Consider the following 14,390-nt stretch of genomic DNA (forward strand, 5'->3'; position numbering starts at 1 on the left):
GGGCATAGTTTAGTTTAGTCCCAGGATCCTTAGCTTAGTGATGAGCTTTGAGGGCACTATGGTGTTGAACACTAAGCTATCGTCAATGAATAGCATTTTCACGTGGTGTTCCTTTTGTCCAAGTGGGAAATGGCAGTGTGGAGTGCAATAGAGATTGCATCATCTGTGGATCTGTTTGAGCGGTATGCAAATTAGAGTGGGTCTAGGGATTCCCGGATAATGATGTTAATGTGAGCCATAACCAGCCTTTCAAAGCACTTCATGGCTACGGACGTGAGTGCTACGGGTCTGTAGTCATTTAGGCAGGTTACCTTAGGCTTCTTGGGCACAGGGACTATGGTGGTCTGCTTGAAGCATGTTGGTATTACAGACTCAAATCAGGGACGTGTCAGTGAAGACACCTGCCAGTTGGTCAGCACATGCTTTGATCACACATCCTAGCGACCTTGTGAATGTTGACCTGTTTAAAGGTCTTACTCACGTTGGCTACGGAGAGCGTGATCACACAGTAGTTCGGAACAGCTGATGCTCTCATGCAAGCCTCAGTGTTGCTTGCTTCAAAGCGAGCATAGGAGTGATTTAGCTCGTCTGGTAGGCTCGTGTCACTGGGCAGCTCGCAGCTGTGCTTTCCTTTGTAGTCTGTAATAGTTTGCAGGCTCTGCCACATCCAATGTGCGTCTGAGCCTGTGTAGTACTATTCAATCTTAGTCCTGTACTGGCGGGTTGCCTGTTTGATGGTTCGTCGGAGGGCATAGCAGGATTTCTTATAAGCTTCCGGGTTAGAGTCCCGCACCATGAAAGTGGCAGCTCTACCCTTTAGCTCAGTGCAAATGTTGCCTGTATTCCATGGCTTCTGGTTTTGGTATGTACGTACAGTTACTGTGGGGATGACATCCTCAATGCGCTTATTGTTAAAGCCAGTGACTGATGTGGTGTACTCCTCAATGCCATCGGAAGAATCCCGGAACATTTTCCAGTCTTTGCTAGCAAAACAGTCCTGTAGTTTAGCATCTGCTTCATCTGACCACTTTTTTTTTATAGACCGAGTCATTGGTGCTTCCTGCTTTATTTTTTTTGCTTGTATGCAGGAATCAGGAGAGGATATCAGGATAGAATTATGATAAGATTTTCCAAATAGAGGGTGAGGGAGAGCTTTGTACGTGTCTCTGTGTGTGGAGTAAAGGTGATCTAGATTTTTTTCCCTTTGGTTGCGCATTTAACATGCTAATATAAATTAGGTAAAACTGATTTAAGTTTCCCTGCATCAAAGTCCCCGGCCACTAGGAGCGCCGCAACTGGGTGTGTGGTTTCCTGTTTGCTTATTTCCTTATACAGCTGACTGAGTGCGGACTTAGTGCCAGCATCCATCTGTGGTGGTAAATCAACATCCACAAAAAATGTATGAAAACTCTCTTGGCAAATAGTGTGGTCTACAGCTTATCATGAGATACGCAAGAAAAATCTAGAGACTTCCATAGATTTCGTGCACAAGCTGTTGTTTCAAAATATACACAGACCGCCCCCCCTCGTCTTGCTGTTCTATCTAGACGGTGCTGCGTATGTCCCGCCAGCTGAATGTTTTTCATGTCGTCATTCAGCCACGATTCGGTGAAACACAAGATATTACAGTTTTTGATGACCCGTTGATAGGGTATTCGTGATCGTACCTCGTCTAATTTATTGGCCAAATATTGTACGTTGGCAAGTAATATTGATGTTAAGGACAGATTTCCCACTCGCCGTCAACGGATCCTTACGAGGCACCCGCCTGTGTCCTCTATACCTGCGTCTCTTTCGCTTGCCAATGACGGGGATTTCGGCCTTGTCGGGTGTCTGAAGTACAGCCTGTGCGTCCTGCTTGTTGAAGAAAAAATCTTTGTCTAATCCGAGGTGAGTGATCACTGTCCTGATGTCCAGAATCTCTTTTTTGCTGTAAGATACGGTTGCAGAAACATTATGTACAAAATAAGTTACAAATAACGTGACAAAAAAACACATAATAGCACAATTGGTTAGGCGCCCATAAGACGGCTGACATTTCTTCCGGTGCCATCTATATGATTTATCTCAAGCATTAGCCTGGTTGGAAGTGCCTTGTCTAGACATATCCAGTGGACAGAAAAGTACCTCGTACCTATGGTAAAATATGGTGGTGGATCTTTGATGTTATGGGGCTATTTGCTTCCACTGGTCCTGGGGCCCTTGTTAGAGGTCAACGGCATCATGAACTTTACCAAGTAACAGGACAATTTAGCCAAAAACTTGGTTGCCTCTGGCATGAGGCTGAAACTTGGCCAGCAAAACAATAACCCCAAGTACAACATTTTGCAATGGCCTGGGGGCCTTGTTAAGTCTCTGGACTTAAACCAGAGTGATTTGAATTGAAGAGGGCAGTCCATAAGAGCAAACAAAGGATATCAAGGACCTGGAAAGATTCTGTATGGAGGAATGGTCAAAGATCCCTCCCAATGTGTTTACATTTTAGAAAAAGGCTGCATCGTTATCCCTTTTAGAGATATTTTGAAATGACTTGTTAAACAAAATCTCTTTCACTGAGCAATTGAATTATTATGAAATATTGAATTTCTCAATTGTTTTGAGCGTACAATACAGCTCAGTATTTGTATAATTTATTATATAGAGTATTTTTTGCTCATCTTTACCAAGGGTGCCAATAATTTTGGAGGTGACTGTATCTACCAGCATGTTCACACTGAAGTGGCTTCTCATAACCTCGTAGGGAATCAGTCTCTCTTTCTAAATGAATCCTCCAACACAATGATTAATAGTGTGTTCTTGGACAAAGCTGAACGATGCTCTACTAATTTCTTCTGCTGCATTTGAAAATATTTGCCTTTCAGCTGTAAACCTTTATTTTAGCCTTACTAAACCAATCTTAACAGATATCCCTGGTTTTCTGCCATTCTCTCACCAGCAATGTCTTCAAATGGTTTGCTAAGTAAACATTTGTAGCTGCTGCATAAAATCAACCTATTCTTGTGAAGAGAAGAGACCATTTCGCTAATAAATATGCCAGCAATGAAATTCCAGGAGAGTGTATTCATTACGGAAACCGTTTACTGTTTAAGAACCAGACGGAAACAAACAGGGAAGGACCTACTTGAATTTGTCCAATAGAAACTCTTGCTTGCATTTTCCGTTTGGAGTAAACAGACAAAACGTTTTGCAACAGAATCGGCATAATGGTTACACCCGGGCTTTGTGATTATTATTTTTTTCTCTTTCCAAAGATGCTTGTCAGAATTGCTGATCACTCTATGGCCTATAGTCTTGTATAGACTTTCATTGCCCACTCAGCCCCTGAATTAGCATGTGAAAAGTGGCCTATTAGTGCAAGCAAGTGGCTTCTCATGATGACTTCTAGTCTGACCAGACACCAGTGAGAGGGAACATGCCACTTTTTTTTGTCTGTGTGTGCGTGTGTGTGTGCGTGTGTGCGTGTGTGTGTGCGTGTGTGCGCGCGTGTGAGTGCGTGTGCATGTGTGTGTGTGTGTGAGAGAGAGTGTGTGTGAGAGTGTGCATCTCCGAATATGCTCATGTGCCCCGAGTGTGTTTTTGTGTGTCCAAAGCATGTGAGTCATAGGTAGTGAGTGTGTGTGTGGTGAGAAGTGGGACCCATTCTTGAGGTGTGAACATCTGTGTGTGTGTGTGTGTGTGTGTGTGTGTGTGTGTGTGTGTGTGTGTGTGTGTGTGTGTGTGTGTGTGTGTGTGTGCAGAGGCCCTGGGCTGGATCCACCCACATCCCACATTAGTAGCCACACACACACACACACACACACACACACACACACACACACACACTGGTGGGATGCCTGGAGAGACATTCTGTGCTCAGGCTCCAGTGGTTCCTTGCCTCGGAGCAGGAGGAGGTCATGACGACATCTTCTCACTCATGTCTCTCTTTGTTGTCTTTCAGTCGGCTGCTTCCTCAGAAGGTGGTGAGTACATTTCTCTTTTCATTACACTTGTTCTTACATTCACTTTATCTGTGATGACAGAACACAGCACATATTTTTGCTTCCTGCACCTGTATGTACTAGGCTAAGTAATAAGCTTTAAGTTGAGTTCAACAAAAGTGTTCCAAAACAAGCATGGGCCAAATGGCGAGTTTTGTCCCTCCATGGACCTTTTTGTTGAACAATAAAAGTCACTTTTTGTGTGCCTTTTTCTTGAAAGCGTCTTTCTCCGTTTCCTGTATGTTTGCTTTTTATTGTGTGTTTATTAAGCTCTCCACAACATGCAACTCTGAGGTTATTGAATTAAACAGGCTCACAGAATATGATGTCAACCTATTTATTTACGACCTCAACAAAAGGCTCTTGTGCAGGGGTTTTACGGCAGGGTTTCCCAACTCCTCGAGTATTCCAACCAGCACACGTTTTTGTTGTGGCCCCAGACAAACTCACCTGATTCCACTTATTGAGGGCTCAATGATTAGTTGAATCAGGTGGGCTTGTCTGGGGCTGCAACAAAAAATGTGTGAAGTTCGGGACACTGGAGGACTGGAGTTGGGAAACACTGTTTTAGGATAGGGTTTGGGATTGTGTGTTTGCTGTTGGTTTACCCTTTCACAGACGTTTAATAATGTTTGCTGAACGCCATGTTCGATGGCGCTGTGGTTTTGGAGGAGCTGCTTAGCTCTTTCAATGAGCATGTGGCGAAGAAACTCTATGCTGTTTATCCTGAAAACCATCCCATTATAAAGCAACACAGGCCCCATATTTGCTCTCTGCTGGCAAACTCAAGATTCCAAACCAAATACCAAATATTGTGTCAACTCCAAACCAAATATCACGTCACTGAGGTCAATTGGCAGAGTTTTGAAATGAAAATATAAACAAATGTCTGGGACAAATTGATTTGTGTAATAGAAAATGGAATACATCTCTTGCGTCTTTTAATGGGAGATGTGAGGGCTTGTAAAAACCAGCTTGTTTTATGCCTTTACAACTCTGCTGACACCTACTGATTCAGCTGGGCGAGTTGGCTAACAAAAGCATGAGCTTCTATAGTTAGACTGTATCCCGAGGCATTACTCACAACATTGTAAAGTAGTCAGTCACGAACAGTCATGATTCAGTGTCCAAGTTGTCATGTAATATTTGCAATAGCATTTAGAGGCTACATGTAATTATTATTTGTCCTGTGCTTGTGCATGCTTATCAGTGATCAGATACCCTGGTGCTGGAGGCTATGTTTTAATCTGTGTAGTGTTTTCAGAAAGCTCCAAACAGAGGCTTAAAATTCCTCAATTCCGTAAGCATTGGCAGATCGTGAACACTTCTCTTGCCTGACATTGACCATTCAAGAGCAATTTGGTAACAGACCTTACTGTCTTCCTTTTTGTGTTTTTGATTTTTTGCTTTCTGGTTGGTGGGACTTTGAAATGGGCATCTGCCGCCATGATAGCAGGCACTAACTGAGTCATTGGAAGTACTTGTTAAAATAGTCCTCTTTCTCTAGATTCCACAGTTCCCAAGCTATTCCCTTCTTTTGAGTGGTTTTGGACCAATAGCATTTTCTTCCCTCTCTTTGAACTAGCTTAGAATTGAGTCCCTGAATGAACTTTTCTTTGCTGTAGACTATGGTGCAGCATTAAGGCTGTTGTTGTCAGAACAGTCACTGTCAGAACAGTTCTGGTCCCTACCCCCGTTGTCCCCTAACCACTTTCCCTACCATTTTCCTCTCTCTCCAGACCATGGTGGTGGTGTGCAGCTCCAGGGCTGCTGCAGCCAGAGCAGTCTGAACAGCAATGGCAGTCTGCCCGGCGCCGGCAGCCACAGGAGGCTGTCAGAGCGCCGGGTGGCCAGCTGGGCCGCCTGCTTCGAGCGCCTGCTCCAGGACCCCATTGGCGTCCGCTACTTCTCAGTATGTACTGTAAAGAACTCTGGGAAATTGAGTTTTATTTTAGTTCACTGTTAGTTTAGTTATGTGATCTGAAACCCAACAAACTCAACAGTCCATTATCTTCCTCATTCTCTATTCTGTTAGATGAAATCTATACTCGTCTTCCTCAGACGTCCAAAATTCTGTTTTAGTTTGCATGTTACGTGATGTTACAGTTCTCTCTCATTCTCCATTCTGTTGGATGAAATCAATGTGAAGGTACCTCAGACATACAGGGGTATTCAACTCTTACCCTACGAGGTCCGGTGCCTGCTGGTTTTTTGTTCTACCTGATAATTCATTTCCACCACCTGGTGTCCCAGGTCTAAATCGGTTCCTGATTAGAGGGCAACAATGAAAAAGCGCAGTGGAACTGACTTCGAGGTCCAGAGTTGAGTTTGAAGGCGTTACACCATTCTCTTCTTATGGAATAGAAGCAATAGTTAACTATATAGTGTTAGGTTCTAATTATCAGAGTAAGAACTCGACGGGCACTATGAAAGCTTAAACTAAGTTTATTCTTCCCAAAGGATCGAACAGCTGAACCGACAAAACATGTTTACAATAGTGGTGGTATATGTACCCCACTTTGGATGGAGTCTCTTCCTTCTCGCTAAACATTGCATCTTTATTGCTAGGCAGGAAACTAAGTGATACAGGCAATAAACTTTTCCTTCTCCCTTAACGTGACCTGACCTGACCTAAACCCCCTTCATCACTAATCCAGGACTCTCTCACCTGATCAATGCCTGCCACATATGATCGTTTTCCCTACACTCAGTACATTCCAAGCTTAATTGCACCCACCATATACCTTCCTCCTACAGATAACCATCAACTTCTGGTGTAGACCATCTAAACCATAGCACTCAATATTTCAATAGGATACCTGATAATTAACCATATTTCAAGTTTAGGCGTTAGAAACCAGAATCCATCAATAGCCAATCAACATTGGACCCGGACACTCCAGGCTTACTGCAGGTATGATAAAGCTGTTGTTTGTGTCTCCACAGGAATTCCTCAAGAAGGAATTCAGTGAGGAGAATATCTTGTTCTGGCAGGGCTGCGAATACTTCAGTCATATACCTGTAACGGACAAAAAGCAGGTAAGGTTCTTCCTTGTACACATCACCAAGACCAAACCATACTTTCCTATCTAGTCCATAGGCTTTGGATGTCATGGATTGATTAAAAAAGAGCCCTCAATATACTGGACATGTCTGTGTGTCTCGACAGACAATTCCTTGGTGCCTTTAGAAGTGCTGGTTGTGCAGCACCTTGTGTGGCTGAGTGAGGATCTGTGTGTAAAACACCAGAATCAGTCCCCTTCTTAACAATGGACTAGGTTATGTCATAGTTGTGTGTGTGTTTTAAAAAAATATTCCTCTCCTCTCCAGCTATCCCAGAGGGCAGGGGAGATCTACAACAGCTTCCTGTCCAGTAAAGCCACCACGCCGGTCAACATCGACAGTCAGGCCCAACTGGCCGACGACGTCCTCACCTCCCCATGTCCAAACATGTTCAAGGCTCAGCAGTTACAAGTGAGAGGACCAACTACCTACTACTCTATGTTATGTTGTTGAATAAATAATAATATACTTTATTGTCAACCCTCCCTTATACACACACACATAAGGCTGGGAGCAGCACAGTGTCAACTGCCGGGGCAGCACTGCTGGAACAATTTTTATTATTCAGTGTCATCTGCCTGTTTCCAAAATGGCTATTGTGCTTTACCAAGGTCAAACACAAACTGGCACACCCCCCCCCACAAACTCACAGGCCTGTACAACGTCAGTGTAGATCTGTCCAATGTTGTTACAAACATGACTTAATCATAGCTATTACCACATATGTCATAACACATGTCATAACTGATTGTGACCCTTTGTAACACCAGTCCCTTTTCTTTCCCCATTTTGTCTGTAGATCTTCAACCTGATGAAGTTTGACAGCTACTCCAGGTTCCTCAAGTCTGGCCTGTATCAGGAGTGCATGCTGGCCGAGGTGGAGGGACGACCTTTACCTGACCCCTACCAGATCCCTTGTAGCCCCGCCCCCTCCAAGCACAGCGCCAGCTCCTCCCTCTCCCTCTCCACGCCCATTAAGGTACTCGCCTTGTACTAAAGTAACTTTAACAGCCAAAATAGTATCTGCTATTGTCTTAGTAACCATCGTAGATGTATGTGTCATTCGCCTGTGGGATGCACATTTTGTGTTGTACCCAGTATAGGTGTTTGTTAACCTTCAAAACATCAGGGTCATATTCACTAGATACCAAATGGAAGAAAACAGACCTGAACTTGTCCAATAAGAAACACATTTTCCATTGCAATTTCTTTTTTTCCCTAAATGTTTTCAATAGCAAAACGGTTTGCTACGTTGTGCACTAATGTATACAACCCAAGTGTTAGACATGTTGTTTGACCTAGTTGTTTTGTTGACCAATAGGAGGCAAGGAAGCAGAGGTCAGGAAGGTCACTTAATGAGGACCCCGGAGACGAGCATGATGAGCATAAGAAACGGGGCACCTTCTTTTCTTGGTCCCGGAACCGGAGCTTCGGAAAGGGACCCAAGAAAAAGGACATTGGAGAAATCAACCTCGGTCAGCAATTCTCAGTCATAGAATGTCACAAGGAGTTAATCTTATATATTCAATTCAAATAACGTTTTTTTCCTGTGAGGGAACTTCTTGTGTATGGTTTCAATATTGACATGAAGCTTTCTGGCATGCATTATGTTCTTTGGTCAGGCAATACACAGCACAGCACTGCATGCTATAAATTCGTTATGATGAAAGGTGAACTCCTGAAGCAGCATTTCAAATGGTGTTTTGAGCTTCATCTGATTTATGTCATTGGCGATGTTACACAAATGTTTTCCCTTGATAGTAGCTTGTCTTTTATATGTAGTTGTGTTGATGCTTGTCTTTTATGTGTAGCTGTGTTGTGATGATGCATGGATAGTAGCTTGTCTTTTATATGTAGTTGTGTTGATGCTTGTCTTTTATGTGTAGTTGTGTTGTGGTGATACTTGTCTTTTATGTGTAGCTGTGTTGGGATGATGCATGGATAGTAGCTTGTCTTTTATGTGTAGCTGTGTTGTGATGATGCATGGATAGTAGCTTGTCTTTTATGTGTTGCTGTGTTGTGATGATGCATGGATAGTAGCTTGTCTTTTATGTGTTGCTGTGTTGTGATGATGCATGGATAGTAAGTAGGGATGGGATGATACCAGTATTGCGCTACTAGTTTGTATCGTGGCAGCGAAAAAAACCCACAAAGGTAAACAGCCCTAATGTTGGAAACGAACATCATTATGTTGTCATCCAGAGTCACATGTATTTATTTCCTGAGCTATAGCACACAATATTGTACATACAAGAGGTTTTTAAAGGAACAAATAGTTATGTCTGCTTCTTGTTCTCATTTTTTGCATAGAAAAAATAATCGCAATACTGGTACGTTTTCTGTGTATATGTGGAATGAATTCCTAACTGTGACCTCTGACCTCCCTGGCCTTCCTGTGTTGGGTAGATTCCTGGAGCAGCAACGGTCGGAGGGAATCACAGGGCTCCTTGTCCTCAGGTGCCAGTCTGGAGCTGGCCACTTCCTGTTCAGCGGGCAAGATCGAGGTAACATCCGCATGCACGGCCAGGCCAGGTCACCATGGCAACACTGAACCAAGATAGCTCTGTAGTAGAAGCAGACATTATACAGATAACGACTCTGTTTAGTTTTGTGGCATGTTGCCTGAAAGTCCTCTTGGCTTGGGTATGCCGCTGTCAAAATGGTTATGACAGGTGTTATTTGAAACATATGACTTTGTCACGTTCGTCATAACGATGAGACCAAGGCGTGATAAGCATACATTCTTCTTTTAATGAAGGAAAAACACTAAACAAACTAACGTGACGCTATATAACACTAGTGCTGACAGGCAACTACACATAGACAATAACCCACAAAACCAAAATGGAAAATGGCAACCTAAATAGGATCCCCAATCAGAGACAACAATAAACAGCTATCTCTGATTGGGAACCAATTCAGGCCACCATAGACCTATAATAAACCTAGACTAACAAACACCCCATGATATACAAAAAAACCTAGACAGGACAAACAAGCATACCCACCCTCGTCACACCCTGACCTGATCAAAATAATACATAAAACATAGAAAACTAAGGTCAGGGCGTGACAGACTTAATGGGGGTTCATTTGAAGGTTCAGACGTTCAATGTAGTTTTTTTTTACCCCATAAGGAAATTTGGTTTGCAGACAGGACGAACATTAAACACTACATACAATACAAGACATAGAGACATTGTTGCTGTTTTTACCTCTTGGTCCTCTCTCTTGCTTCTATGGAGTTCTATCTCTGATTATGGTTTGTCCTGTGTAGGGGGACAATCGTCACTCAGTGCCGGTGTGGGACAGGGTGTCCTCCGCCAAGCACTGCAATGTGACCTTGCCGGATGGCTCGTGCTCCTCTGTGACCCTGCGGCCGGGAGCCACCATCAGGGAGGTGCTCCGGGTCCTCTGTCAGAAATTCTGCATCAATATGGTTGCTGTCGACCTCTTCCTGGTGGGAGGAGAGAAGGTGAGGGAAGCACACTGATTCTTAGCACAGTTACTGTGCATCTCAATGTGAATTTAGAGTGACATTATCCAGATTCATTGATGTATTAAGTAGGGCTGTCAAACGATTAAAATAATTAATCGAGTTAATGGCATTATTAATCGTGATTAATCGCAATTTTAGAATTTGCTCAAATTTGGCCCTAAAGAAAGATTTTTCCATTTAAAAGGCAGTGCTTGGCGTTACTGGTAGGGTCGTTGCAGTGACCATATTACCACCACACTGGCAGTTATGAGTCATGACATCAGTAAAATTGCACGTGGCCTGGAACTCAGGGCTCTATTGTCCCTCTAGCCACTCTGACATCAATGCAAACACAATTGAAATTCATATCAAATACTTATCATCAAAACAGTATTGTGCTTTTAAAACTCACCTCACTGTGCTTGATCAAGTTGAAGAAAGAGGTTCAACAACAGGTTGAAATTGAGTGTAAAATATAGTCCTTGTGGATGTTGTTTCAAAGCCTAATACAACGAAATGGACAGCGCTTTCTAAGGTGATGATTCATTCAAAACACCCATATACATATTAGAGCTGATGCATAGCATAGACCTATATACACTGCCATTCAAAAGTTTGGGGTCACTTAGAAATGTACTAGTTTTTGAAAGAAAAACACATTTTTTGTCCATTAAAATAACATTGATCAAAAATACAGTGTAGATGTTGTTAATGTTGTAAATGACTATTGTAGCTGGAATATCTACATAGGCGTACAGAGGTCCATTATCAGCAACCATCACTCCTGTGTTCCAATGGCACGTTGTGGTAGCTAATCCAAGTTTATCATTTTAAAAGGCTAATTGATCATTAGAAAACTCTTTTGCAATTATGTTAGCACAGCTGAAAACTGTTGTCCAGATTAAAGAAGCAATAAAACTGGCCTTCTTTAGACTAGTTTAGTATCTGGAGCACCAGCATTTGAGGGTTTGATTACAGGCTCAAAATGGCCAGAAACAAATACCTTTTCTGAAACTCGTCAGTCTATTCTTGTTCTGAGAAGTGAAGGCTATTCCATGTGAGAAATTGCCAAGAAACTGAAGATCTCGTACAACGCCGTGTACAACTCCCATCACAGAACAGAGCAAACGGTCTCTAATCAGAATAGAAAGATGAGTGTTAGGCTCCGGTGCACAACTGAGGAAGAGGACAAGTACATTAGAGTGTCTAGTTTGAGAAACAGACGCCTCACAATTCCTCAACGGTCAGCTTCATTAAATAGTACTCGCAACACACCAGTCTCAACGTCAACAGTATCACATATGAAGGTAAGACCCAGATGCAGACCACATCGAATAAACAATAGTTTAATATTCCAAACAGGGGCAGGCAATAGACTGGTCAAGGCAGGCAGGGGTCAGTAAACCAGAGGTGTGGCAACGGTACCGAACGCTGGCTCGGGGTCAGGGCAAGGCAGAGGTCGGTAACCCAAAGAGGGGCAAAGGTACAGGCCGGCAGGCTCAGGGTCAGGGAGCTGAGACACAAAACACCGGTTGACTTGAACAAACAAGACGAACTGGCAACGGACAAACAGAGAACACAGGTATATATACACAGGGGATAATGGGGAAGATGGGCAACACCTGGAGAGGGGTTGAGACAATCACAAGGACAGGTGAAACAGATCAGGGTGTGACAAACAGTGAAGAGGCGACTCTGGGTGTCACGCCCTGACCTTAGAGAGCTGTTTTATTTCTCTATTTGGTTAGGTCAGGGTGTGATTTGGGTGGGCATTCTATGTTTTCTATTTCTTTGTTTTTGGCTGAGTGTGGTTCCCAATCAGAGGCAGCTGTCTATCGTTGTCTCTGATTTGGAATCATACTTAGGCAGCCTTTTTCCCACCTAATGTTGTGGGTGATTATTTACAGTGCCTTGCGAAAGTATTCGGCCCCTTTGAACTTTGCGACCTTTTGCCACATTTCAGGCTTCAAACATAAAGATATAAAACTGTATTTTTTTGTGAAGAATCAACAACAAGTGGGACACAATCATGAAGTGGAAAGACATTTATTGGATATTTCAAACTTTTTTAACAAATCAAAAACTGAAAAATTGGGTGTGCAAAATTATTCAGCCCCCTTAAGTTAATACTTTGTAGCGCCACCTTTTGCTGCGATTACAGCTGTAAGTCGCTTGGGGTATGTCTCTATCAGTTTTGCACATTGAGAGACTGACATTTTTTCCCATTCCTCCTTGCAAAACAGCTCGAGCTCAGTGAGGTTGGATGGAGAGCATTTGTGAACAGCAGTTTTCAGTTCTTTCCACAGATTCTCGATTGGATTCAGGTCTGGACTTTGACTTGGCCATTCTAACACCTGGATATGTTTATTTTTGAACCATTCCATTGTATATTTTGCTTTATGTTTTGGATCATTGTCTTGTTGGAAGACAAATCTCCGTCCCAGTCTCAGCTCTTTTGCAGACTCCATCAGGTTTTCTTCTAGAATGGTCCTGTATTTGGCTCCATCCATCTTCCCATCAATTTTAACCATCTTCCCTGTCCCTGCTGAAGAAAAGCAGGCCCAAACCATGATGCTTCCACCACCATGTTTGACAGTGGGGATGGTGTGTTCAGGGTGATGAGCTGTGTTGCTTTTACGCCAAACATAACGTTTTGCATTGTTGCCAAAAAGTTCAATTTTGGTTTCATCTGACCAGAGCACATTCTTCCACATGTTTGGTGTGTCTCCCAGGTGGCTTGTGGCAAACTTTAAACGACACTTTTTATGGATATCTTTAAGAAATGGCTTTCTTCTTGCCACTCTTCCATAAAGGCCAGATTTGTGCAATATACGACTGATTGTTGTCCTATGGACAGAGTCTCCCACCTCAGCTGTAGATCTCTGCAGTTCATCCAGAGTGATCATGGGCCTCTTGGCTGCATCTCTGATCAGTCTTCTCCTTGTATGAGCTGAAAGTTTAGAGGGACGGCCAGGTCTTGGTAGATTTGCAGTGGTCTGATACTCCTTCCATTTCAATATTATTGCTTGCACAGTGCTCCTTGGGATGTTTAAAGCTTGGGAAAGCTTTTTGTATCCAAATCCGGCTTTAAACTTCTTCACAACAGTATCTCGGACCTGCCTGGTGTGTTCCTTGTTCTTCATGATGCTCTCTGCGCTTTTAACGGACCTCTGAGACTATCACAGTGCAGGTGCATTTATACAGAGACTTGATTACACACAGGTGGATTGTATTTATCATCATTAGTCATTTAGGTCAACATTGGATCATTCAGAGATCCTCACTGAACTTCTGGAGAGAGTTTGCTGCACTGAGGGGCTGAATAATTTTGCACGCCTAATTTTTCAGTTTTTGATTTGTTAAAAAAGTTTGAAATATCCAATAAATGTCGTTCCACTTCATGATTGTGTCCCACTTGTTGTTGATTCTTCACAAAAAAATACAGTTTTATATCTTTATGTTTGAAGCCTGAAATGTGGCAAAAGGTCGCAAAGTTCAAGGGGGCCGAATACTTTCGCAAGGCACTGTATTTTCTGTGTGTGTTTGTGTTGCTTCATGTTCGGTTTCTGTATTTCTAAGTTTCAATTTATTAATAGATGTGGAATTATCTATGACAGGGAGTTTGAAGACAGTGAACATGACAGAATTACCCACCAAAAATGGACCAAGCAGCGTGGCCAGGAGTAGTGGACATGGAAAGAAATCCTGGATGGAGAAGGACCCTGGACAAGAGCCGGAGAGTATCGCCGTCCAAGGGAGCAGATGGAGGCAGCGAGAGCGGAACGGCGATGATACGAGGAGTTTAACCAACAACGGAAGCCCGAGAGGCAGCTCCAAAAAAATGTTTGGGGTCGGCACATGGGGAGATTGGC

The 14,390-nt window shown here is 43.1% G+C and overlaps 1 protein-coding gene across 1 annotated transcript in view; it reads left to right on the top strand.

Moving 5' to 3' along the window:
• LOC139379010 (regulator of G-protein signaling 12-like) overlaps positions 1-14,390 on the top strand; it is a 76,568-nt gene that overhangs the window by 44,763 nt on the left and 17,415 nt on the right. Inside the window, exons 3-10 of the mRNA XM_071121718.1 lie at positions 3,938-3,959; positions 5,717-5,889; positions 6,924-7,016; positions 7,308-7,451; positions 7,840-8,019; positions 8,362-8,515; positions 9,447-9,544; positions 10,318-10,515. Coding sequence (XP_070977819.1) covers positions 3,938-3,959; positions 5,717-5,889; positions 6,924-7,016; positions 7,308-7,451; positions 7,840-8,019; positions 8,362-8,515; positions 9,447-9,544; positions 10,318-10,515 — 1,062 coding nt within the window. The remainder of the gene's footprint in view (positions 1-3,937; positions 3,960-5,716; positions 5,890-6,923; positions 7,017-7,307; positions 7,452-7,839; positions 8,020-8,361; positions 8,516-9,446; positions 9,545-10,317; positions 10,516-14,390) is intronic.

The sequence above is a fragment of the Oncorhynchus clarkii genome, chromosome 21 (genome assembly GCF_045791955.1).
Source record: "Oncorhynchus clarkii lewisi isolate Uvic-CL-2024 chromosome 21, UVic_Ocla_1.0, whole genome shotgun sequence".
Lineage (NCBI taxonomy): Eukaryota > Metazoa > Chordata > Actinopteri > Salmoniformes > Salmonidae > Oncorhynchus > Oncorhynchus clarkii.